The 26,903-nt window shown below is 39.3% G+C and overlaps 1 protein-coding gene across 6 annotated transcripts in view; it reads left to right on the top strand.

Annotated features, from left to right (window-relative positions):
* Positions 1-26,903, top strand: part of FBXL17 (F-box and leucine rich repeat protein 17) — a 513,866-nt gene that overhangs the window by 129,852 nt on the left and 357,111 nt on the right. For all 6 annotated transcript variants that reach the window (XM_027970556.3, XM_060416076.1, XM_060416080.1 and 3 more), the window contains one exon: positions 21,853-21,960. In XM_027970556.3, the coding sequence (XP_027826357.2) occupies positions 21,853-21,960 (108 nt within the window). The remainder of the gene's footprint in view (positions 1-21,852; positions 21,961-26,903) is intronic.

Genomic DNA, 26,903 nt, shown 5'->3' with positions numbered 1-26,903 from the left:
GGTGGGTACTGGATTCAGAAAGAAGCTGTGTGTAGTCAGAGAGTTTTGAAAATTGGTAATTGATGTCTCCTCTGAAATACAACCAACTATATAATTTAGCCAATTCAAGCTCATTTGAGGGAATCTGCTTGAATAGGTTGCAATTTTTTACAACTATTCTTCTCTATTTCTTAGAAGAAGAGTTTGGCATTTAAGAACTGATTCAGCAATTATTTGTTGTAATGAACCTTGAAAATTCTTTACATTGAAAGTTCTAGATTCTATAAATTGTATTCATATCTTAATTAGTTTCTTCTTGAATTCAAAACACAAATTTACCTAAGATACCAATATTGTAGGAAATGGTGATTTCATATTTATTATTACTTTCATGTAGATACTTGTTTATAGATTTTTTATTATTTGCCTAAATATTTCTTAAATTATTGCTCCTTCTAACTATCCTCAGTAGTTAATGCTGGATGTTAGAAGCGAGGAGGATGCATATCAGCTGGTAGCAAAATCTGACCTGCTGGGAGAGGGAGCCAGAAAGGAGAGGGAGAGGGGAGTAGAGTTTCAGAAATGATACTGGTGAGCCATGTGACACGGAAGAAGCCACTGGATGGTGAGAGAGTGCTTCTGCACATCCAAAGGACTGTGAGTGGAGAGGTGGCCTCTTATGCTTTAACAAATGCAAAAATATTACTAAAGATTTAAAGTAATGCATTTAGCAGGTATGAATGGTTTGAAAGCAATCTCAAAAGAACCATTCCACATGCTTAAATGCAAGGATTACCATTAGAGACGGCCTGCTGAGGCACAGAAATGAAGATTAAAGAAACTTGTTTTCTTGGAGTAGAATGTTCTTTCTGTAATTCATGTCAATTGTCTTTAAAGAGAAATTTCACAGACAGGTTAGGAAAGCTTTGCTTTTCTACATTAGCTTCAACATTGCTTTGAACATGCAGTAACCATTTTGAATGTTGTTTTCTGAGAATGTTTTATTGACTTGGTTTGCTTTTACTTGCTGAGCTTATTTATAAATACAGGTTTTTGTTTGCTTGTTTTCTTGTGTTCTTTGGATGTGCTGCTCGGCATGTGAATCTTAGTTCCCCAACCAGGGATCCAACCCCTGTGCTCTGTGTTGGGCACACACAGTCTTAACCACTGGACTTCCGGGGAAGTCCCCCGTGAATGCAAGCATAACTGTTTCATCTGCTGGCGGCCCAGGTTCATTATGCATAAGCGAATTTGAGAATTTCCCAGTTGGAACGTAAGGATCAGCAGCAGTCCCTGTTACCATCTGTGGTGTGGATAGAATAGTGTCTGCCCTCTGCTGTCACGGAATCTGATATCGGGAAAGCTGTGTTGAAGGCCTGGAGTTATTTCTGTGACTTTTACCTCATATCAAGGCAAGGCATTGTCTGAAACGTGTTTCATGTATCTTTCTGTATGTAGCATAGTATACTTAAACGGTATTTAAATTCTCAGACATGTGCACTGCCAACTTTCAGAAAAGAAATGATTGCTGGAATCCACACCAAGTATATTACTGTGCTTTCCCTAGTTTTTGTAGTTTTACTTGCTCCAGAATTTCTGGAAACAGTTTGAAAATAGTGTTTTTTTAAGAATATTGTTTTACCAAAATTTGTTATCATCACTGATTTTCTGATTTAGCAAAACACTTGCTGAGTTGACTTTGTCCTTATGATATTTTTAAATCTGTCAAGCACTATTCTTCAATCATGTATTAGTATGTTTCCCATTTTTGCTTAATTGCTCTAGATGCTGTACAACCTAAGCCAGTTTTATATCTGGTAACCAAAAAATCCAAAAGCCTTTAACTGTGTGGATCACAATAAACTGTGGAAAATTCTGAAAGAGATGGGAATACCAGATCACCTGACCTGCCTCTTGAGAAACTTATATGCAGGTCAGGAAGCAACAGTTAGAACTGGACATGGAACAACAGACTGGTTCCAAATAGGAAAAGGAGTACGTCACGGCTGTATATTGTCACCCTACTTATTTAACTTATATGCAGAGTACATCATGAGAAACGCTGGACTGGAAGAAGCACAAGCTGGAATCAAGATTGCTGGGAGAAATATCAATAACCTCAGATATGCAGATGACACCACCCTTATGGCAGAAAATGAAGAGGAACTCAAAAGCCTCTTGATGAAAATGAAAGAGGAGAGTCAAAAAGTTGGCTTAAAGCTCAACATTCAGAAAAAGAAGATCACAGCATCTGGTCCCATCACTTCATGGGAAATAGATGGGGAAACAGTGGAAACAGTGTCAGACTTTATTTTTTTGGGCTCCAAAATCACTGCAGATGGTGACTGCAGCCATGAAATTAAAAGACGCTTACTCCTTGGAAGGAAAGTTATAATCAACCTAGATAGCATATTCAAAAGTAGAGACATTACTTTGCCAACAAAGGTCTGTCTAGTCAAGGCTATGGTTTTTCCTGTGGTCATGTATGGATGTGAGGGTTGGACTGTGAAGAAAGCTGAGCACCGAAAAATTGATGCGTTTGAACTGTGGTGTTGGAGAAGACTCTTGAGAGTCAGTCCCTTGGACTGCAAGGAGATCCATTCAGTCCATTCTAAAGGAGATCAGTCCTGAGTGTTCTTTGGAAGGACTGATGGTAAAGCTGAAACTCCAATACTTTGGCCACCTCATGCGAAGAGCTGACTCATTGGAAAAGACTGTAATGCTGGGAGGGATTGGGGGCAGGAGGAGAAGGGGACGACAGAGGATGAGATGGCTGGATGGCATCACGGACTCGATGGACGTGAATCTGAGTGAACTCCGGGAGTTGGTGATGGACAGGGAGGCCTGGCGTGCTGCAATTCATGGGGTCGCAAAGAGTCAGACACGACTGAGCGAGTGAACTGAACTGAACTGAACAAGAAAATCTCCCAGTTGTGAAATTATAGGAGTGGAACAAATCTAAGTAATAAACTAATAGGTGTAGATTTAGAAACTTTAAAGATATGTCCAAATTGCTTTCCAAAATGCTTATGCCAATTTATACTCTAAACAATAATGGAAAGGTATTCTTTTTTTTTAATATTATATCCAACACTTGCGCAAAAGGATTCAGCAATTTCACTTCTGGATACACATATATGTGTATCTTACAGAAGCTTTTGTACATATTTCAAAGAGATATGCAAGAATGTCCATTGCAACATTGTTTGTAAGAATTTAAATATACACTGATAATGTAATTCATAAATGTATCATGGTTTCTTAAAGAATTGAAAGTAGTTAAATTAATGGAGTAGATTTACACATCAGTATGTCTGGATCTCAACATAAGGTTGAATGAAAAGCAGACTGTAGAAGAGTATATAAAGTACCCTTTTACAGAAAGAATGAAGCCTGTGAAATACCACTCTATAGGACTGATGTGATATTATTTAGCTTTTTAGAGGGTTTATTTAGGATGGAGAAATGCGTGTTGTGTCTAACAGGGTAGACAGTCATCTATGATGTAGTTGTAGGAGAGCAACTATATGATGTGTTTACCATTGTATGTCTTTCTGTTTGTAACCTACTTGTCTTGTAGTCCTGCCGACTTCTTTTTACTCAATGTCAAGAAACCTTGTGAATTTTGAAAACCAGATAGTGGATTTTATCAGGGCAATAAAGTGTGGCTGTAGAAGGATTTCTTTTAAAGGGTCGTTTGATTCAACTGATAAGGGATCAGGCATTTATTGAGTAGCTATTATCAGACCCCAAACTAAAGGGGTCAGACTTGATTTTCCTGTTCTAACTAAATAAGGAAATAATAATAGCTAAAAGCAACTATCTCTGAATAAACGAGAAGATTTATTTCTTCCTTATTAATACGTAAAGAATTCTAAGAGAGAATGCCTTGAGATCTTTTGTATCTTGCAGGTTGGTGAAAACAAGAGGTGTGATAATACCTGGTGGATGCATATGAGTCATAGTGTTTCTGGAAGATACTGTAGCAAAATCTCTCAAAATTAAAAAGAAAATGTTCTTTACCCAGAAATACTGCAGATAACTTGTACATGTTTTTCAAAATATATATATACAAGGATATTCATTGAAGTACTGTTTGCAATAACAAAACAAAATAGACACCAAAACAATCAATAACATAAATATAAAATTGGTTAAATAAGTTTGTATTTTCATATGATAGAATACTTTGCAGTTATGTAATTGAAACAAGCCTATGCATGTTGATGTGGAAGATCTCCAAGATGTTGTAAGTGAAAACAGGAAAGCTGCAAAACAGAGTATCAAGCTTGAAACTGTTGGAGGAAATTAGAAAGAAAGATACACAGGAACATATATTATACACGAGCAGATATGTTAAAATTATTTTGGTAAGAAACTTGAGTGATTACTTCGGGAAATGAAAGTGAGGAGAAGATGGATTTTACTTTTCATTTGGTAGTTTTCAGTACCCTTTATATTTTCTAAACTAACGCATGTCTAACTAATGTTTTTTAAAAAATGCTAATAGAATTCATTTCTGATGTTTTGTCTCTTCACCCACCAGCCTTATTTCTGCTTTTATGATAAAACACACAGCTACAGCAAGGAAACAAGCAAAAATCAACAGAGTGATTATATAAAACACAAAAACAGTTATGTTTTCAGTGAGTATAGATGGTCACTGAAAAATACCCTTCAGAATAGGTTGGTATTAGTAGTTATTTATTGTCTTGTTAGTTTAAAACATGCTGTAAAGGGCAGGACAGTAATGTCTGAAGCCAATTGGTCATTAACTGTGGTAATCATTGACCTTAAAAAGAATTGGTCTTCTAAATGATTTTCTGAAGTTAATAACTATATTTGAAGATTAGCAGTTATATTGTGATGGTGACAAGCGTGCCAAAAGACTTGGCCCCATTCATATGAAAAATTATGTTTTTAGTGTGTAATTTGCAATGGCATTCATCAAAATTATTCATTCTTTCTAAAAGGAAAAAATTGATTGGGAGCAGTCACAGTGCCAAGGTTAGCATTAATGGTGCTAAAGCATCTAAATTTCCTGGCTTGTAAACCTTTTAAAAACATTCGAAAAGATTTATATGGCTTCTTGGATGTGTAACAGTTCTTAAAAAATAATAAGGTCACTTTTTTCTTGCATGCAAAAAATGTGTTTCCCAGTTGTAGAAGAGAAATGTCAGGCTTTTCTAACTAGTTTTACAGTCTCTTCGTTCATTGGGGTTTGCTTTTGAGTAAAGGAAAGAGAAGTTGGTTTCCCTGCCCTAATGTGGCGGCCACCAGTGGGGCCTTGCCCTGCGCTCATGTTTTGTTAGTATAGGAATATGTCTGATGGTGGGCACGTGACCTCTATTAACGTGTTTCAGAAAGCATGGGTCATGCATGTGCTGTTTTTCTCAGCTCTGCGCTGCTTCTCAAGACATCCTGCCTGGGGTGGTGGACTGTGGACCAAGGTCACGGGGGCGGGGGGGCACATTGCTCCATTTTTGTGCTGTGTCTATAAGTTGCACTCTTAGGCAGGTTCATGGCTTTACAAAGATATTACCAGACAACCAGCTTCACTATTTGAATAAGCTGAATATAGAATTCTCCCAGTAATAAAATATGCATGATAACTTTTAAAATATGGATTCACTCTGTTTCTGTAAATTAGCATGTTGGTACAGAATAAAGCAGTATATTTAGTAGTGTTTGGCCAGATTATAAGTAGGAATCAGCCTTTGCTGTTAATCATTTTTTAAAAATCATAGTTAAAATGATGTTCCGAGGTCTTATATGAGATGCATTCCTGGCTTGTCTCACAGCATCCCTAGGAGGGAAAGAGATGAAATCCTCCTTTCTTAAAGCAGTAACTGGGATAAAGCACGTCTAGACATGTAGTGTGGGGTCAGGAAGGACTTAGGTCTCTAGGCCGAATGATGAAGATAGTGTGTGCATTTGCCTGTTGAAGAAGAGGAAAGAATAGGGTGTCGGGAGGATTAGGATGGGTTGAAACCTGGCTTTGGATTTTTCTCAGTCCATCCTTGCTCAAACGTTTCAATATCAAATGTAATTTAGAAAACTCAAGAGGAAGAGTGAAGTTTATTGTATTAATCCAATTTTTTACTTTTTCTCTTCCTCTTTCTTACTTCCCAGTGTTCCAAGAGTAGTTCTTTTATTGTTTATTTTCCTTTTCAAGAACTACTTGCTATTTTTTTAGGGTAGTTCTGCCGACAACAAATTTTGTAAGTTTTTCTTCATCTTTGAATGAATGTCTTGGTCTTCTGAAGGATATTTTTGCTGGATATAGAATTCCGGCTTGATGGTTCATTTCTTTTAGCACTTGAAAAATATTGTCCCATTTCCATCTAGTGTCCTTGGTTTCTGAGGAGAAATCTGGTATAATATTGAACTGTTTTCCAAATTCCAGCTTTAAAGAGACTTTGCTGCTTTCAAGGTTTGTTTGTCTTTAGTTTTAGAAATTTGATTATGATATGTTAGAGCATGTGATTCTTTGTGTTAATCCTTTTTGGAGTTCACTCATCTATTTGAATTTGTAGGTTTATTTTTTTAAGCAGGTTTGAGGAAAATTCCACCATTATTTCTTTGAGTACTGTTTTAGTTCCACATTCTTTCCCTTTTTTTTTTTTTTTCTGGAATACTTATAGCATGAATGTTACATTTTTCTTGGTCTGTTTTCTCTCTGTTTTCATATTGGGTACTTTATATTTTTCTGTCTTCCATTTACTAGCTCTTTCCTCTCTTATCTTCATTTTAATATTGATAGCATCCAGTGACATTTTTTCTTTTGGATTATTTTAGTTTTCAGTTCTAAAACTTCCATTTAAAAAAAATATATTTTCTATATCTTTCTGAGACATTTTAAAAGTTTTGCTTTAAGAATGTCTGTACTTGTTTATTGGAACATTATTACGATGTGTAATTTTATGTTTTTGTTGGATAATTCCAGCATCTCTTGATCTTTCCCTGGGAACCTGAAGACAACATCGTGGTGAATTCTCTGTATTATTTTTTTGCTTCACACATCCCTGATTGAGTGCTGGAGAAGCTAGCAGTCTGGAAACATCAGTGAACATAGGCAAAAAACCAAAAAAAACACAAAAAAGCAAAACTCAGGAAAGCCCCACTGTTGTGCTTTTTCTGGCCAAAGTGTCAGAGTCTTCCATGCATTTGTTTTATTTATATATAATGCCCACCTTTTTTTTTTGTTTGTTTTTTTGCTGTACTTCTCAGGAAGAGTAGGCTAATGCATTCTGTCCTGGAACTAGGAGAAACGCTGTGTGAATGTTAATCCCTGACATGTGGGAAATGTGAATCATGTCCCTTCCTAGCTTAATGTAGATGACGATACAAATCCCCAGAAGCCATGAATGCCTTGAAGATGTTCAGAAGGCAGTCCACGTTAAACGCCAAGAGTAAAAAGTAAAATGTGTTCAGAACTGTAAAAAAAAAAACTTTGAATATCAGAAGTTTAGATATATTAACTTTTAAGGAAATCTTGTTAAAAATTTCAGACCTGACGTTAGAAGAAATGATAGAATAAAACAAAGTTAACTGTAATCATTTATACTTTTAGGAGAATGACCCGATGTATGACAAAACTCTAATCTGGTACTTATCTCCATTTTTACAGAATATAAAAGTGAGGTAGAGAAGATCAAGAAATAAGAATTCCAAGGTGGCTACAAGTGCTGCCTAGGGCAGAACCAGATTTTTGATGCTTGGATGTTTTCATTCTTACCGTGTATTTTGTACATCCACATCTCTGGGCCTTTGTACTGTGGTTCTAAGTGGTCCTAGCTCACGTTTCCTATGTCTGAAATGGTCTTTTAAAGGTCTCTCCTTTGTGACTTTCAGGATACCATTTGGCCCTCACACAAGTGCACAAGAGCAATTTTTATGTAGCTGTTTTAGCATTTATATCATGTTATTATGGGTAGACTGCTCTCCACCACCAGTGCACACACGTATATACTATACAGAGCTTTCACACACTTGATGGTAAACATTTGTACATTGAGTTAACATTAAAATCTGGCTCCCAGTTAGGCACTTCCTTTGTCGTGTTTTAGTGCCTCCTCTAAATATAAAGAACTCTGCAATGTTAGGCAAGGACAGATTGCTTAAGATTCCGAAAGACTAAGCCTCTTCAACCAAGTAAACCAAAAATCTCATTGAACAAAGATATATTTCTTTTGATGCTTTAGTGTTTCTTTTTTTTTTTTTTTATGAGATTGCAAGAACTTGGTTTTCACCCAGATTGAGATATGATCTTTTCCCTCTTTTGCCAAATTAATGAATTCATTTGAAAGCAGTTGTATTGTTTGTAGTATATAAATTCCTTACATGCGTTGTCTTTTTTAATCCTCACACAGCTGAGTGGGGTTGGGTACTGAAGGACCTGCGATGAGAATATTGGGATCTGGAGAGGTTAAGTATGCAGCTGGCAGGAGGCGAAGTGAGTGACTCAGGTCTAGTCCTTGTGACTTCAAGCCTAGACCGTGTGCAGCTCTAGAGACATCTCAGAGCCCACACAGTCATGCCCATTCTTCTGTTTAGGTACGTGCTCATGCACATTAGATTTGCTGATCTTGATGTCTTGAAAACACGAGGAAGAGGGAGAGGTCTGTGGGAGGGCAGTAAGCAAAGCTGCAGGCTGCATGGCGTCTGTTCCTCACCCGTCCTTGGTGCGCACGCGCTACGTCGTTTCAGTCGGGTCCAGCCAGGCTCCTCTGTCCACGGGATTCTCCCGTTAGGAATACCAGGCTCCCATGCCCCGCCTCCAGGGGATCTCCCCGACCCCGGGGATGGAACCCACATCTCCTCTGACTCCTGCACTGGCAGGCGGGTCCTTTACCTCTAGTGCCGCCTGGGAAGCCCCCAAGCCTTGGTGCCTGGTTTTGATTCCTGTGGTTAGAGGTGAGGACCGGCACCGGAAGGAACGATGTACGGAGAAACAGGCATTGTGAGGTGGTGCGCCCCAAGCGGAAGGCTTTGGGGCAGGCGGTGAGGATGCGTGCAGGACCAGAAGCTTCGGCCCTTAGAGGGAATCACGCCGGAGTAGTCACGAGAGCAGGAACAGCCGGGAGCTCTGCTGAATGGCGTGGAGGCCACGGGAACCAGAGGTGGTGGCCAGAGCAGGGCAGCACCCTGGGCAGCCGCAGCTAGTAGCCAAGCGTCTGAGCAGGAACGAGGTCCTGCTGTGGCCATCTCAGAAGCCTGGAGAGCGTTGGGAGAGGCTGGTGCCCACCAGTCAGGCTGGTGGGGGACTCTGCTTCCCTCATTAGGTCACTGAAAGCAAAGGAAACCCTGCCTTATGATTCCATGCAGGTGAAGCCTGGGATATATTTGATTATTATTTTCAGATAAAATACAGATGAGAAGCTGTGTAATGCAAGCACATTATCACCATGTCGCTAATGCAGTTGGTTTTGAGAATTCCCTGGGTTGCATCTCTTCACTAAGCATCTCATATTTGTGTTCATTTAGAGTATTTTTTAGTACAGCGTTGTTTGTTATCCAGTTATATGTTGGAACAGGGATATGGTGTTTACCATTTTTTTGCTCTATATTTTCATTCTAAACTAGTGAACTGACTCTATGTAGTATTTTTTATGTTTCTTTAATATCTTTTAATATATAGGGGAAATATATAAACAGATTTTCAAAAACTTGTGTTTTGGCTTACCCAAGCAAAGTGTACTTAGGTATATTGTTTGTTGTTTTATAGTATGTTTTCTTCTTATTGCATGGAAGAATAATGGCTAGGTAGAAATATGGTACTGATTTATAAATAAAAATATTTTATAGGTTAAGATAAGTTCGCTTTTTCTAAATTCTAAGAAAATTTTCATTTTGTTTCTTAAAATTTCTAAAGTTGCAAGAAGATTATTTAGGTTTTACTCTTATTTATATGGGTAAATTGTATTTTATTTCTATTATTATTTTTTAGAGATTGTGCAAGCTGTCTGTGTCTATTTCTTTAATGTACCTAAAATTCGTCTTCTAGTTTCTTGTTGGGAAAAATGCCTCAAGTTCATGAAGACTGTAAACTTTCAAAAGCCTTATCCCATAATTTTTTCTTTTTTTAAACATTTGTTTTCTGTTATCATAAGAATATAAAAATATTGATGTAGAACTCCGGAAAATAAGAGGAACATAAAGAAAATTAAAATCACACTTATATAATCCCACTAGCAAGAGGCAGTTAACATTTTATCACGTGAGTTTTTTCATTCTGCTTATATACTTAGCAGAATGATGTTTAAACTCCTAATAATTATATAATCCTGTTTTATCACACTGTATTTTTCTGACTTCACCAAATGTTTAAAAAGATATGATCTTTCATGGCAGTCTATCAAAAATATACACCATAATTTAGCCATTATCCTATTTTAACACATCTGAGAGGATTCTGTTCTTCTCTTGCTGTAAATGCTGCTGCGGTGAGTGTCCTGGTCCACAGATCTGCCCTCCTCTCTGCTGGGCCCATTGCCCAGACGTTCCTAGACGTGCTCCTTCTGGGTAAAAATGGGTAAACACCTTTAAGACCTTTACACTGTAGTTTGCATAAATGTAAGTAAAAATCAGCTAGTATAGTGCCTGGCAAATAGGCACTCAGCTACAGACTTTTTCTTAGCAGTAGAAATTCTGCAGTATCGTCATTTCATCCTCAGTGAACTGGTGTTTCCAGTACCCACCTTTCCCAGTTTGATTTATTGCCTCACGTGTTCAATAAATGTGTAGGGAGCAGCTACTACCTACCAGGCCCAGTGAAGGTGTCTGTTGACTTGGACTTAGAGAGGATGTTTTGAAAATACTGAAAGACCTCCTTTGACCCTTTTTCCTAGAGACATGAATCTGGGTCTTGACATTGCTCATGAGCTCTGCTCTTTCTGAGCTTCTAATTTGAAAAATGAAATTAAACATATTTATACATACTTTTTTCCCCCTCTGCCAAAATTGACAAGGAAAACGCCTCCTTTGCATTCTTGTTACTTAGCATGGCTGCTTTCGTGAAGGCTACGTGTGCAGACCAAGTGGAGTAGGTCAGGGCAGCTGGTGGACTTGCTGTCTTGCTTCTGGTTATGGTGGGAACCTTATTAAAGGAGGTGGGGTTTTATGAGCTGTTTGAAATGTAAGAAAGAACATTTAGCGAGCTATGAATGTATTTGTCTGACATGATGAAAAATGTATAACCTAATTTTAGGCTTTGTTTTCTGATAATAGGTTTTCTTGTTTAAAGAATGTTAAACATGAATATGTAAGAAATGTTCTATATTCATACATTAGGGTGTTGGTACATTTTTTTTTTAAACAGGAGATTATTGGCTTTCATTTCTGATTAAAACACAAATTGTTAGGACTTTATACCTTGGTTAGATTTTATTCATCCTGGGAAGCGTTTTCTGTTGTTAAAATATTAAAACTTAATCTGAAATATTTTCACAAACACGAGTGACTTTTTGAAGGTTGTTCTCTTGAATCTATATATTTTCTTTTTGCATATTATACATCACCCTCCTAGGGAGGAGGTGGTTCTTTCTTGTTATAGAATATTATACTTATAAATCAAATCTTCTCATATATTGATGAGTTCCTTAAAATCACAGGAAAGAAACTCCACTATTCTACTTATTATCTGACACATTATATATTTAGGAGCATTACAAAGCCCAGTTTTGGTGTATATACTTTGAAAGAATAGTAATGTACTGCCATATCCAAGTGCTGTTAGACTAAAATAGTTTGTAAGTCAGAACATTAAAAAGAGTCAATGTACCCTTAGAAAATAGAGAGTTGTTTGGATTGCTTCCTTTTATTATTGACAGTTTTAGACATATTACAAAGTATAGGTTAACCTGTGTACAATTAAACTTGCTACTGATATTTTACCAACTGAAAGTCTCATTTGCCTTACATTTTTCTCCCAATGTGACTTCAGCCTGGTGAACAAGTGTAGAATCATTCATGTGTTGCCATTTCTGTTTCTAACGACTTGGTGGTAGGTGGGACATATCATAACAGAGACTACCACTAAATGCTGCTGTATATGTTTTATCAAGTACAATGATAGGAAAAAAGTTAATTTTGTACAATAGCGTTCAGCACGCCAGCACCATGGAATGGGGGAAAGGATGCATGTACACTGTGTAGGGGCTCCTCTTTGTTAAGTACACTGTATGGAGTGTGTCCAGCACATGGGGATTTTCTTTTAATGCTCACAAGAAGCCTGTTAGGTTTCTATTCCATTTTCATACTTTTGGAAAGCAGATAAATTCTTTAAAGTCAGACAGCTAGGAAGACGAGGGGCTGGATTGCAATTCAGGCTGAGTCCAGTGACTTCAGATAATCTTACATTTCTGAGATAAAGGAAAAGTTTAATGTCACTGGTTTGAAATTAATACAATGATTATATTTAAAATCCTTCGTAAATTGCTCATATTATGAGCAGCCAGTTAAGAAAAGGTGTGATAGTGGGCATAAAGGGTTCAGAAGAAACACTAGGAAAAGGCAGGAGAAGCACCAGGGAGAGGTAAGGGAATGGGTGGAGATGGAGGAGAGGGCCGCGCACGTGTCAGGAAGGGGAGGAGGTGTTCCGGCAGAGGCTGGGGAGCAGGCAGAGAACACCCGGTTTTGCAGATAAAGAGAGGCCTCGATGGTGTGGGAGTCTAAGGAAGTTACCTTTATCATGGTGGTTTTTCTCTTCCTCCGTGACTTTCAGCAAGCCTCTTGAAATACTAACTAGCTCTTCTGCTGTTCTGAGCACTGTTCTTTGTGTGTGAGCCTTCTGGGACTTCAGTTCATTTTACCCTTTGTGATGAAACCCCATTCAAAGTTAGATGAGTCAGAATTCAAGTTGTGTATACTGCTTCTATTTTCCCCTGTTTTCTTGCATAACGCATGATGCATCCACACAGATTTTGGTAAGTGATCTGTCTGGTGGATTTAATTTAGCCCTCAGTCATATTCTTATAAATTTCACTTTGTACTCTTTGAAATGAACCCTCAAACTAACCATATCTGTTAATTTAAAAGTTGTGTTTAGAAATGAAATAAAGCTTGGCAGAATGGAAGATGCGTTACTTTCAGAGAATTGAAACATTTTTTCTGTGATATGACCAAAGAATTAAATTAGTTGTATGTTTATGAAACAAGGACTTTATTATCAGCTATGTTTATTTATTACTTAATGGGTCTCAAATTTAGCACTCATGTAGATTCTTTGATTGTATTTTAGTACATTATGGAGTATGTTGTAATGCAAAGGACACTGGGCTCACAAATAAGGTGGGGCAGGTTACTTTAACTTCTGTGTTTCTTCATTTGTGAAGTGAAATTTGCACCTGCCTGCGTATCTAACTGGGTGAGTGAACAGATATGTACGTATACTAGAAAATGTCTTGTAAATATCGTTGCTAAATACAACTATGATTGTTAGGTTTGGATATTTCTCTTTAGATTTATTCCTTTCATTAATTAAAGGGTGAGCTGATGCAGAATAGACTAATTATTCTGTTTCATTTACTTTACCCAAGTATTGAATTTCAATAAAACAAAGTATTAGTTAAAGAAACTTGGTCAGCAAACTAGAGGGAAATGGTTGAGTCATAGCTGACTTAGCATAGATCTTTTTAATAGGGACACGTATCTGTGCCGTTAATTCTGGACCAGTGTCTTTCCCTTTCACAGTACTTTAATGCATAACTTGTAAATCTCTTTTTATCAGCCAATCTGACTTCTCTAACCCCAGACTAACATTAAGCAAGACAGAATGAACAAAAATCAGGCAAGGTCAAACAAGCAATCAAATGATCAGATTCTCATTGGCCACTAATGGAATTTTAGACTTTTAGAAAATGATTAGTTATGAATCTCAGTGCCCTTGTTGACAAAGGGTCAGTTTTTATAAAATTGTTGTAAATTTTTAATGAGATTTTTAAATTACCATGTTGGATTATTATCTCCATAAAACTATACATAGTTCATTTTTCATATTAAGTCTCACATGAACATTTTTGCTGGAATGATAAGGGTATTATGGCTCTGATTTTTAAAAGATCCTATCTTCTAGAGATATACTGAAATATTTACTGATGAATGTGATGTTTTAGAGGTGGATAGAGCTATTAATAAAACAAAGTTGACAATGAGCTAGTAATTATTGATGGTGGATGATTGGTAAATGGAGGTTTATTTTATTGTTTTTTCTACTTTTTTATGTTTTTGAAATTTTTCATCATAAAATGTTAAAAGATTGTACTGTTTTGTGCTTCTGATTTACCTAATGAAATCATTGAATCATGCTAATTAAAAGCCAGAGTTGTATTAGTAAGCATGAGTTCTTAAATAATCCTTGTTTTCTTCATGATTTATAAAAGCAATACATATTCTAGCTCTCTACTGAAATGATATTGGGCATATAATGATATCAGGCATACAATAACTTAAAATATTTGAGAAGAATCTTATTTATATAATTGAATATAATTTTTAGTCATAGTTTCGACTTCTTTCTATGTGTTGTTGTTTTGTTGCTAAGTTGTATACGACTCTTTGGTGACCCCATGGACTGCAGCCCACCAGGCCCCTCTGTCCATAGGATTTCCTGGGCAAGAATACTGGAGTGGGCTGCCATTTCCTTCTCCAGGGGATCTTCCTGACCCAGGGATCAAACCTGCATCTCTCATGTTGCCAGGTGGATTCTTACTCACTGACCCAACTTTTTTTGTGTGCCATGTAATTATTGCACATATATAGAAAGGAATAATTGGCAGGCTAGTGCAAGTGATTAAAGGAGGGGTCACACTTGCAACAACTGTTTCTCATTTGCTCTTCTCACTAGACTGTAAGCTCCGTGAAGGCGGTTTGTCTTGGCGCGGTGTGTAGCGTGTTTGTAGCGTGTGCTTGTCTGGCACAGTGTGTAGCGCAGCACTTGGCGTGTAGTATTTACTCACTAAATGTTGTCTGACCATAGTTTAAAAGAATACTATGTTTAAATAATGTTCTTTTAGATTTCTTTTTAAAATTCACTAAAAATATGAAATTTTTATTACAGTAAGAGCATAGTGAAAAGGTCTTACTGAAATGATTCATAAGGCGAATCCATACCAAGTACTTTGTCTCCGTATTCAGCCATTTCCTTTTATATGGTCAGTATGAATCTCTTTTGTGTTTTTGTTACACTGTCTCAAAAGGAGGGTGCATTAATTGTAAGTTTTTATAACCTGTGAAAAAATAGAATACAGAAAAGCAAAGATGAAAATGAAAAAGAAATTTTCATAGAGTTTGAAGACTGAACTAAATAAATGGAGAAATTTTATTGTATTTCATTTTAAAACTCCTGAAGGATCATGTATATTTGAAAGTAAAAGTCACTCAGTCGTGTCTGACTCTTTGTGACCCCATGGACTATACAGTCCATGGAATTCTCCAGGCCAGAATACTGAAGTGGGTAGCATTTCCCTTTTCTAGGGGATCTTCCCAACCCAGGGATTGAACCCAGGTCTCCCGCATTGCAGGCGGATGCTTTACCACCTGAGCTATGAGGGAAGCCCATGTATGTTTATTCGGTATTGAAATCAGATTCTTCACTTGGGACTTTTATCATTATAGCGCTTCATGTAGAGCTTCTTCGTCCGTTGTCAGATGTGGATGCTTACTGACTGGCTCAGCCTAGCTGCTGGAGGTGCCCCTTGTTGTGGTATACTGCTGTTCACACAGGGCAGGACCCTGCTATAGGCGTGACCCACTGGCAGCCTCCCTGAGGCCAGAATATCCCTTTAGTTGGTCCTCAGTTTACCTGATGGGCCTTGAAGGACAGCTTCCCTTTATCACCCTTCCCTTAGAGCCTTTAATGAATGGCACCATGCATTAGGTGCCTGCAGGAGGCTGGAACTCGAGGGGACCTTATAGTTCTTTAACCCCTGTATGTCCCATGTTATCAATAAAATAGATTCCTTCCATACCAAGTCACAACCATTCTGCCAGACATTCAACCCTCCATAACCTGGTTACTTCTTCAGACTTGGTTTCAGACCTGGATAGGGGATGGTGGGATGATGAACGAGGTGGAAGAACTAGGGAGGAGGCAGATTGTGCAGGGCCTTGTAGCTTATAGGAGCTGGGATTTTATCCTTCACGTAATTGGTATCACTGGAGGATTGTGAATGGCAGACTGACGTGATTTGTACACGTTGAAAGATCGCAGTGGCTCGATGGGTGGAGGATAGATTTGTGGAATCAAGAGTGGCAGAAAGATATTCAGTGTGCAGGCTGCTGAAGATGCCCAGAAGGATGGCATGTCCTGGACCATGGTGATCTGTGGTGTCAGTACAGGTCAGTAAAGAGATAACCCCGTGATGCCACGTATGCCCAGGACTGTCTTCAGTGCTAACACTTGGAGGGGCTGGTTAGTTGTTAGATTTAGTTATGAGTTGTTTATGGATTGACTCCATAAGAATCTTTAAGAGAACTTACTAGAAGTATGTATTTCCAAGTCCTGAATTTGTAGGTTTGGGGTGAACTCTAGGGAAAACTTTTTTCTGAGCAAAGTTGTGAAATACTTTATATTATTTAATACTTTATATTATTTAATATTCATGTAGGATTATGCGGAATAATTCTTTAATGTCACAAGTGTAAAAATGTACGAAGATTTCTTGACCTTTTTAGAATTAATGATATAAATTTCTTTCTTCTATTGATACGCTAGCATCATTCCCCAAATTTAATCTTTCAGCACAGATTACAAATCCCTTTTCATTGACTCAGTCTTATTCTGATAAAGATAGATCTCCCCACCCATGTCCTAAGGAAACTTTGTCTTAAAATAAGAAGAAGCTGCATCTCTTTATTTAGAGTCCTGAAATTTATATAAAAGCTTTTCCCATCCATATTTTCTTCATCTTTAATTTTAATCCTTTTTAGGTGGATTATCAATTTCTACTTATGTGGTTTTATAATTCACTACCATTAACCCAGCTTCTTCATCACCTCTGAATTAGATAACGCCAACCCACTTTTGAGCTTCCCCAAAGGCTCAGCAGGTAAAGAATCCACCTGCAAGGCAGAAAACACAGGAGACCTGGGTTCAGTCCCTGGGTCGGGAAGACCCCGTGGAGGAGGAAATGGCAACCCACTCCAGTGTTCCTGCCTGGAAACACCATGGACAGAGGAGGGCTACAGTCCATGGGGCCACAAAGAGTTGGACTCGACTGAGCACGTGCACACAGACACACAACCCACTTTTACGCTTTCTGATTTTGGGAGGATTCTTGGGGTGTATAGGAAACTATTACAGCATTTCAGCACGTCTATTCTATCCTGAGGCGATGAAGAAAGTAATCAAGGGTAGTGCTTCTCTCTAGAAAATTCTTTAAAAAATAGACCCATTGTGCCTTGATCCCTGCCACTCTACCTCTCTGGGGCCGAAGGGAAGGCCTTAAATTTGCTTTTGCATTTGACTGGAAATTAGCACCGTGAAACGAATCACAACCTAGTATATACAAGTTAAGAACATGGATTACAAAGTCTAAAAGATCGAAGTTGAAAGCCTACTTGGCCATCTGTTAGTGGTTTGATTTGGGAGAAGTCAATCTCTGATAGGCTTATTTTCGTTATCTGTAAAATGGGGCCAGGTAGACCCTGGAGAAGGACATGGCAACCTGCTCCAGTATTCTTGCCTAGAGAATCCCACAGACAGAGGAGCCTGGTGGGCTATAGTCCATGGGGTTGCAAAGAGTCAGGCATGACTGAAGTGTCTTAGCACTAAAATGGGGCTAATATTGCCTGTCAAGGCTATTATAGGGATCCCCTGTTACAGAGAGGACTTAGCTTGGCCCACAGTAAGTCAAGTCAAGTCGCTCAGTCATGTCCCACTCTTTCCAACTCCATGGACTATAGCCTACCAGGCTCCTCTGTCCACTGGATTTTCTATTCCCTCTTAAGCTCTTTGGCTACTGGTACCCCAAACGTTGAGCTGTGTCCAAAGACTGAATCTCTAGATTGACAATTCAAAAATATTATATAAACAATAATATAAATAATAATTTTATAACAGTAACTCCTCAAGCAAAATTAGTGACCCTGTACTGCTCACCTTCTGCTTTTTCTCTTTCTTCTAGTTAATATTTTAGTCAGATAGGAACATTTCTTCCATAGTGCTATTACATTTGCCCCCTGTCTTTGAGCTTTCTAGGCCTTTTGTTTCTACCTCCTGGGGGGAGTTCTTCTTGTGCCCATATTTGCTCTCATGAGAAACCACCCTCAAAGGATGTCTGGTTGAGTGCCGCTCTCAAGAGCTTTTGAGAGCCAATATCTTCCTTCTGCCTTTGCCCCCTGTGTTTCTGGCTTACATGTGTTTGGGCTTCAGCAACTAGAGAGGGCCCCTTAGGATTCACAGTGGAGGCTCTACTGGAATCTTGTGTGTGTCTATATTACTGAGGCTTTTCATGGCCCTGTGACTCTGAAGGCACAGGACATTGCTTATCCCTGATGCGTTTCCTCATCGTAATACTAAAGGCACGTGTGTCCTCTCCATGCTGGTATCAGAATGTCAGTTGGCTTTTAGAGTGCCAGCTTAAGGGGATGGTCTTCTCTGTCTCTGTCAACGTGGAGAGATGACACTGTTGAATCTGAGGTTCGTCTTCTCTTTTTCTCCGTCACAGCTTTGACTAAAAGGTCAAAATCTGCTTTGCCAGCTGGTCTCATTCCCCCCTAATTTTCCAATATCACTTTCCAAATCCTGAGCCACATTTCTCTTTGCATATGAATTCTTATTTACTGGCTGGTTTTATCACAGTCTGTGAGTAAGTATGATCCTTCAAAAATCAAACCATTCCAGACGGGCTTTTCAACAAATAGGGCAATTCATGTGCAGACAAAATGAACCTTTCACCTTACTTCACACTGTTCATGAAAATTAACTCCAGGAGCACCATAGGCCTAAATGTTAGTTCTAAGACCACCATCAAGGAAATGAAAAGACAAAACACAGAATGGAAGAAAAAGATTCGTGAAACAAATACCTGATAAAGGACGTGTATTCAAGTTATATAAAGAACTCTTGCGACTTAATAAGAAAACAACTCACATTTAAAAATGTCTAAAAAAATAAGCTTATCATATGACTCAGTAATTCCAATCCTAGATATTTATGCAAGAGGAATGAAACATATGTCCATACAAAGACTTGTATGTGAATGATCACAAAGCATTATTTATCAAAGCCCCACACTGTAAACAAAATGTTTATAACTGGTGACTGGATAAACAAAATGTAATATAGTCATACCATGCAAATCTACCCAGCAGTAAAATGAGCCAACTACTGATACAGGTGATAGCAAGGGGGAACCTCAGACAAACAAACAAACAAAATTACTAGTGAAAGAAGCTAGACACAAAAGACTATATTATAGAATCCTATTTACATGAAGTTTCTAGAAAAGGCAGCTGTAGGTGTGTGAAACAGATCAAGGGTCATCTCGCGGCAGGAGCGGTGATGGACTGCATATGGGCATCAGGGAGAAAGGGACTTTTTAGGGCGGTGTGATGAAGGTGGTCTATAACTGGAACGCAGTGTTGGTTGCACAGCTGTGTTAAGTTCACAGACAGCCCCTGCCCCCCGGGCACTCCCTCTAGGCTTATTCGGCTGTTAAGGCTCTGTTGCTGCAGGAGGCGCCCCAACCTCTTATTTGACTCCTTGAGCTAAAAGAGGAAGACCCACGAAGCCAGTTTTAATACTTCGTCTCTGAAAGCTCCAACACCTTGGACCTGAGCTTTCCTGTGTCCTTCATCCTTATCTGAACTCCTCTTCCCCTTTTTGAAGATGGGTCTGGGAGAAGCCTGTTGTCAGATTAGGCAGGATGTTGAACCTGTTTCCCTCTCCTTCCCGCCACCCCCTGAGGTTTTTTTTTGTTTTGTTTTGTTTTTTTTAATAGAAATTGGTTTTCACTGAAGCTTCAGGCAATTTCAGTGCCTTAAATATTCTTTCTTGACATAATGTTTTTAGAAAGCTGAGTGTCAGGAAGGCCCATTTTTAATTTATCAATGGCACCCTTAGTCTTAATATGCTGAAGCACACTTTACTTTTGAGGGCAGAATTAATCTTTTATCAGATGTACCATGGATGCTGTTGGTTTGATTATTTTAGGAAAACGTTCTTGTGTTGTTTCAGAATTAATGCTACCCACATAACTTTATTTTCCAATATCTGCTCAGAATAGATAAGGGAGATAAAAAGTAAGAGTCACCCATATTAAAGTTAATGCGAAGCAGGCGTAAGTCACTGCTGTTTGAAAAACTGACGGTGGTGTTTAACTTGTTGATTTCATCTTGACGGTGAGGAAAGTGAATCCAAAATTAACCCTATCATAGAGACTATCTGGACCTTCTTTTATATGCTACAGCTTGTAGAACAGTGGAGAAAATGTTAGCACGATTATAAGAAGATAATTTTATATATGGAAAGCTTTTGGAGGCTGGAGGAGACAAAAAAGGAATTTCAGTGTGCCCTTTGTTTAAAGCAGGGCCATGCAGAAATGCCAAAAGCTGTCAGTGTAACTTCTTTGCAGCTCTGGGGCCTCAAGTTTTCACATCCCTAAGAGTCACTTAGGGGCTTGTTAAAAATACAGATTCTTGGGTTACACCTCTTTTGACTCTGAGGTTTTAATAAATTCCTCAGGGGATTCTAATATGTATCACATTAGTTAGGGTTCTTCAAAGAGTCAGAATTAGTATGACGTCTGTGTGTGTGTGTGTGTGTGTGTGTATAAAAGAGATTATTGTAAGGAATTGGTTCCTGTAACTCTGGAGGCTGATAAATCCCCAAATCGGCGATCTGGAGACCAAGGAGAGCAGATGGTGTAGTTCTAGGCAGAGCCTAAACGCATAGGAACCAGGAGAGCTGATGATATAAGTTCCAGTCCAAAGTTGAGTCTAACGGTGGGAAACTGGTATCTGAATGTGAAGGTAGGCAGAGAACGAGAGAGGAGGAAGAGAGAGGGGGAGAGGGCAGATCCTCCTTTACTCCCCTTTCTGTTTCATTCCTCCAGCGGACTGGATGTGACTGAGGTTGAGTGGTCACCTCGGGGAGGCAATCTGCTTTATTCAGTCTGCTGTTTCGAATGTTAATCTCACCCAGAAACCTTCACGAACACATCCAGAATAATTTTTAATCAAATATTTGGGCATCTGATGGTGTAGTCAAGATGACACATAAATTTAACCATCCTACCCTCCAAATCTGAGAAGTCTGAAACAGTGAGGGACACATCCAGATTTCTTAGAAGAAACACTTGTAGGGAGAAGCCTCATAAAGAGACTGTTGTTGCCCTTTAGGAGACGGTTGTACAATCTCAGTTATCAAATACGTCAGGGCTGAGCAAGCCATAGTGACAGAAAGCTGCCCGGACTTGGGGGCAGGGGTTGGACCTGGGGGACGGCTGCTGCTGGGCATGGGGCTTCTTTTTGGGGTGAGAAGCATGTTCTGGAGTTAGATGTTGGCGATGGTGGCACGACTTGGGAATCTGCTAAAAACCATTGGACTGCCCCCTTTGAAATGGTGAATTTCATAGCACGTGGAGTAAATGTCAGAATGCGTACATGTCTATTGAGGGAGGCATGAAGAAGTGGAGGTGGATACTGTTGACGTCTCTGAGACATGAAGACGTAAACAAACGTGGGCTGACAGAAGGGAATGTGGTGTTGAGGGCGGATTTAAAAAGCGCAGGACATCTTGGGGCATGCCTATGGATTCAGACGGTCCACTGGAAAAGGAAACGTTGATGCTGCAAGGTGAGGCCGGGGGAGTCTGCAGTGGCGAAATCCTGCGGTGCCGTCCTGACTCTCTCTCCTCCCCGCTCTCCCCAGGTGACGGACCAGTCGGTGAAGGCGTTTGCTGAGCACTGTCCTGAGCTGCAGTGCGTGGGCTTCATGGGTTGTTCGGTTACTTCTAAAGGAGTCATTCATCTAACCAAGGTAGGTTCCACGGCTGCGTCTCCTCGGTGTTTCCCAGCATCAATCGTACCAATGCCCTCGCAATGCTCCACATGCTTGAATGAGGACTGGTCAGACCATTATAGAGCTATAAGTAGTGTTTGGTAAAATTAAAATCAGTTTAAGTCAACAATACAAAATCTATCCTTTCTGAAATGGGACATTCATTTGAACAAGAAGCTTGCTTTTTGGCTTTTTTCATTTGCTAATAACTGTGAATGTATACAGTAAAGAAACTGATATATATGACAAGAATTGTTTCGATTTTAATGTCATGTATTGTGTTAGGAGATACTTTAATGAAAGTTTTCACTGCTCACGTTATCATTAGATCTTCTGAGTATTTGGCTTTTAAGAAGTAAATATGGTCAGTTCATATGATTAAGCTGAACATATATGGTGAAAAGAGAAGTGAATGTATGCCAAAAATTAATTTCACAGTTTACTTACATACCAAATATATGAAATCTCATATTTTAGCAATAATGAAAACATCAGTTCCTTTGTAATCTCTCACTTGTCACGCATCATCTGTGCTGTTTTTCAGAGTTCTATAATAATTATGAACTAATTCTTACATACATGTTTTAGAAGACTGGCTACTATAAAATTTACTTGTGTCTTATTCAAAATTTGTCATGTCTCTTCAAGCTTACAGTTTAGGGAAAAGAGTTTACAGTTTCTTCTCTCCTAGTGAAAGTGAAAGTCGCTCAGTCGTGTCCAGCTCTTTGAGACCCTATGGACTATACAGTCCATGGAATTCTCCTGGCCAGATCACTGGAGTGGGTAGCCGTTCCCTCCTCCAGGAGATCTTCCCAACCCAGGGATCAAACCCAAGTCTCCCGCCTTGCAGGCAGATTCTTTACCAGTTGAGCCACCAGGGAAGCCCAAGAGTACTGGAGTGGGTGGCCTATCCCTTCTCCAGGGGATCTGCCTGACCCAGGAATCGAACGGGGGTCTCCTGCACTGCAGGCGGATTCTTTACCAACTGAGCTACCAGGGAAGCCCTCTTTCCTCCTAGGAAAAGAGCAGATGTTTATAAATTACCTAGGACTGTGGCAATAAGGCCCAGAGGGTAGGAACCCAGGCTCTGTTGGCAGCTTGGGTTTGAATCTTGGCTCTGCCATTAATCAGCTGAGTGAACAAATTATTTTTCAGGGAATTAATTGAAGAAGTTCCTCAGTATCAGGACCATGGTAAGTGCTAGGTAAACTTTAGCTACTGTTGTTAAAATTAGTGGTGGCTCAGATGGTAAAGAATGTGCCTACATTGCAGGAGACCCAGGTTTGATCCCTGGGCTGGAAGATCCCCTGGAGTAGGGAATGGCAACCCACTCCAGTGTTCTTCCCTGGAGAATTTCATGGACACAGGAGCCTGGCGGATTACAGTCCATGGGGTCGCACAGAGGTGAAGACAACTGAGTGACCAGCACTTTCACTCTCCCTGAAAGAATTGGTGCTTGCGCGCATGCTCAGCTGTCTGAGTGTGTGCCGCCCGGTGTGCTGCAGCCCGCCGGGCTCCCCAGCCCAGGGCCTCTCCAGGCAAGAATACTGGAGTGGCTAGCTGTTCTCTTCTCCAGGGGATCTTCCCAACCCAGGGATCGAACCTGTGTGTCTCCTGTGTGTCCTGCACCGGTCAGCAAATTATTTACCACTGTGCCACCTGGGAAGCCCAAAGAAGTGCTACCATAGCTAAATTGCTAGAAGTTTGGAGCAAACTTTGAGGAAAAAAAAAATCACATCACTGTTTTATTCTAGTGTATTTGAAACAGTGCCTGTGATTATTCTGTGTCTTCCATGACTGATGGGCTTTAAGTATATCTTGAGGATTAGAACCTAAAGCTAGCAGAGCACACAGGCACGTTATTCTCTATTACTGCTCTATCAGAACATCTTCGTGTAACCAAGACCATATGCAACCATGATTTTTTACTCCTCTTCTATAACCTTGGCCTGAACATTTTCGTAGATGAATGTTTTTCCCGTCACATCATACACTGCTGTTTATAGTGCAGAGTAGAAATGCCTTTGGATGAACAGATTGTGCACAACAAGTGTTATAATGACCATATGTGGGCTTTTTACGATCACTTGAAATTGTACTCATTAAAGACAAAACAAGACTTATTAGATCAGTAAGTGCTTCCCTGAACATTCTGAGATGGCCACAAATTATGGTACACTGGTGCTTAAAAGATGAGAATTATTTTCTGTGACAAAGCAGCAGCGACAGCAAATGTCAGCTTTGGAAGGCTTGATTTGCTGCGAAGACTATCCTGAAGATTGTATACCAGGATTGCGGGTTTGGCCTGTCAGCACTCGGAATCTACTGGATTCACATCAAAGCCGATCCGCAGCGGTTTAGGCTCATCCCTGTGCTCAGCACAGTGTTTTGGTGAGAAGACCCGTCTGTGGCATGATAGTGCTTAGTTTCATGGATTCAGGTAAAGGCAAGATAGCCTTTTAAACGTACATTACTCTGGCTAAGCTAGTTTAGTTGTTTCAGCTTTTGAAAACCAAAGGTAGAACTCAAAATAAAGCTTTCTGTTAAACTGTGTTCTGACAGTGTTTTTATACTAAGACATTATACAAAATGTAATTTACATTCACACAATGTTTGTAAATATATAAATGTTCCTAGAAAGTTGTGTTACCCTTATGGTCCTCATGGTGGATAGTTTTCAATACTTTTTTCTCAATATTTTATGTAATTTTTAAATAAATGATTAGAGGATGTGAAATACAGAGTGTTATCAGTATAAATATATTTAATTTAATATGATTGAGAAAATCTCTCCAACTTCCTACTTTGCAGTCTGTGACTCTCGAATTTGCTAATAGAGGCAAATGCATGAAATCTCTGTGCTTTGGTTTCTTCCTGTGAAGAGACGTGTCTGTAATAGAGGATCTATCTCTAGAGTTTCTCACAGCCAGACAAATCTCTGACTTTAAGAGTCATTGGCCTGGAAGGGACTGTGAGTGGCTGTCCTTGAATGCAAGGAATGTCAAGTCCTTACTAAATTAGAAGGGAAAATTGGGGATTTGTGACATCTTAGATTGTTAAATCAAGGGCAAGAAGACAGAAGATTGGGAACAAGATAAAGAATATTGATATTCCATTACCGTGGTCTCATGGACTTAATTTTACTTTGATGCTCTCCGTCTTGTCTGAACTCTATTGATGACGCACCCTTAGTCTTCAGATACATTCTGTTAATGTAAGCAATAATGGAGTAAGAGGCCTTCCTTCTAAGCTATGCAAATGAGAGTCCAGAAATAGCTGACAACGAACGCACACAGGTTGAGAAGGTAAAGTCAGCTTTCCTGGAGTGGGTTCGGAAGCAGGGACGAGAGCTTCTGAGGTCTCTGTTTTGCCTCCGAAGTTGAGAACGTTAATGATGTGCAGTGTCCGGCAGAATTGTGTCTCCTCCAACCCAGAACTTCTCTCAGGTGTGGAAGCGTTTCCAGCTCATAGCACAGGGAAGGGTAGCCCAGGCAAAGCCTAGCAGGCGACCTGGGTAAACACAGAACAGAAGTCCAGGGAGACCGGGGTGGCCAGGCGGAGAGAGCTGCGTAGAAAACCCTGGAGATGAGTATATGCTCTCCCGTGCTTATCTGGTCCTAATAACCCACGAGTAAAGAAATCCCAAGAGAAACAAGGAAGTAGTAATATTTTGAACTGAAGGAGAACAAAGACACAACACACCAGATTTAGTGGGATGCTGCTAAGGTACTCACTTTGGTTAAACAGCACCAAACACCTACATACGAAGAAAGGAAAGGTCTCAGGTTAACGGCCTTAGATTCTGCCTTATGAAACTTGCAAAGAGAAGAGTAAATTAAACTCAAAGTAAGCAGAGTGAAGGAAATAATAAACATCACAGTGGACATTAGTGAAATGGAAAGCAAAAAGAAATATTAATGAAAGTGCAAAGCTGGTTCTTTGAAACACTAGATAAATCTGTAAAAGAGGGAAGGAGAAATTGCCAGTGCCATGACTCAGAGGAGCAGCGTAACTGCAGAGTCTCCAGATGTTAAAAGGGTAACGGGACCATCATGAGCACCTTTACGCCTCTGTATTCAACAAGTTAGATGAGATGGAAAATTTATTTGAATGTCGTGAATTTCCAAAGCTCGCTCAAGAAGAAATACTCAGTAGATAGCCTGGATACCTCTGTTCGTTAAAGAAATTACTTTTGTTGTCAAAAACCTTCCCTCAGTCATACTCCCTGCCCAGAGTGCTTCACTGGTGAATTCTACCAAATATTTGTTATATTTCAAAACTTTTTCGGACCTCCCTGGTGGCTCAGATGGTGAAGAATCTGCCTGCAACCCAAGAGACCCAGGTTCGATCCCTGGGTTGGGAAGATCCCCTGGAGAAGGGAATGGCTACCCACTCCAATATTCTTGCCTTGGAGAATCCCATGGACAGAGGAGCGAGATACATACTTGAGTTATTTACTATTGGAATGATACAGCATTAGGGGTTTGTATCAAAATATCATAGAGCAGATGAAAAAACAGAAAAGTGGATAGGCCAATAAAGGAAACAAAAATGGCAAAATAGAGATAATTGAGGTGGGCTATAGGACAAGAGGGTTCATTATGTTGTTCTCATTACTTTTGTTTATCCTTGAAAATTTCCGTAATAATGCAGCTTTTAAGAGGTTAAAATTGATATTAATATACCATGATAAATCATGTTATTCAATCACATACTTTTTAAGAACTCACAGGAACATGGAAATAGCTCAGGATGATAATGAATACTCAAGTGCATTACATATAATATTAGTTTGAAATCATTTGAACAGATAAGCTAGTGGAGTCTGAAATATCAAAGCAGCACGTTCTATAGTACATGTAGTTGTAGTTGGTGTGCAAACTTGAGGTCTGCTCTGAGTTCATGAGTTTCATGCCACTGAT

This window comes from Ovis aries, chromosome 5 (genome assembly GCF_016772045.2).
Source record: "Ovis aries strain OAR_USU_Benz2616 breed Rambouillet chromosome 5, ARS-UI_Ramb_v3.0, whole genome shotgun sequence".
Classification (NCBI taxonomy): Eukaryota; Metazoa; Chordata; class Mammalia; order Artiodactyla; family Bovidae; genus Ovis; species Ovis aries.
This window is presented reverse-complemented; position numbering and strand designations above follow the sequence as displayed.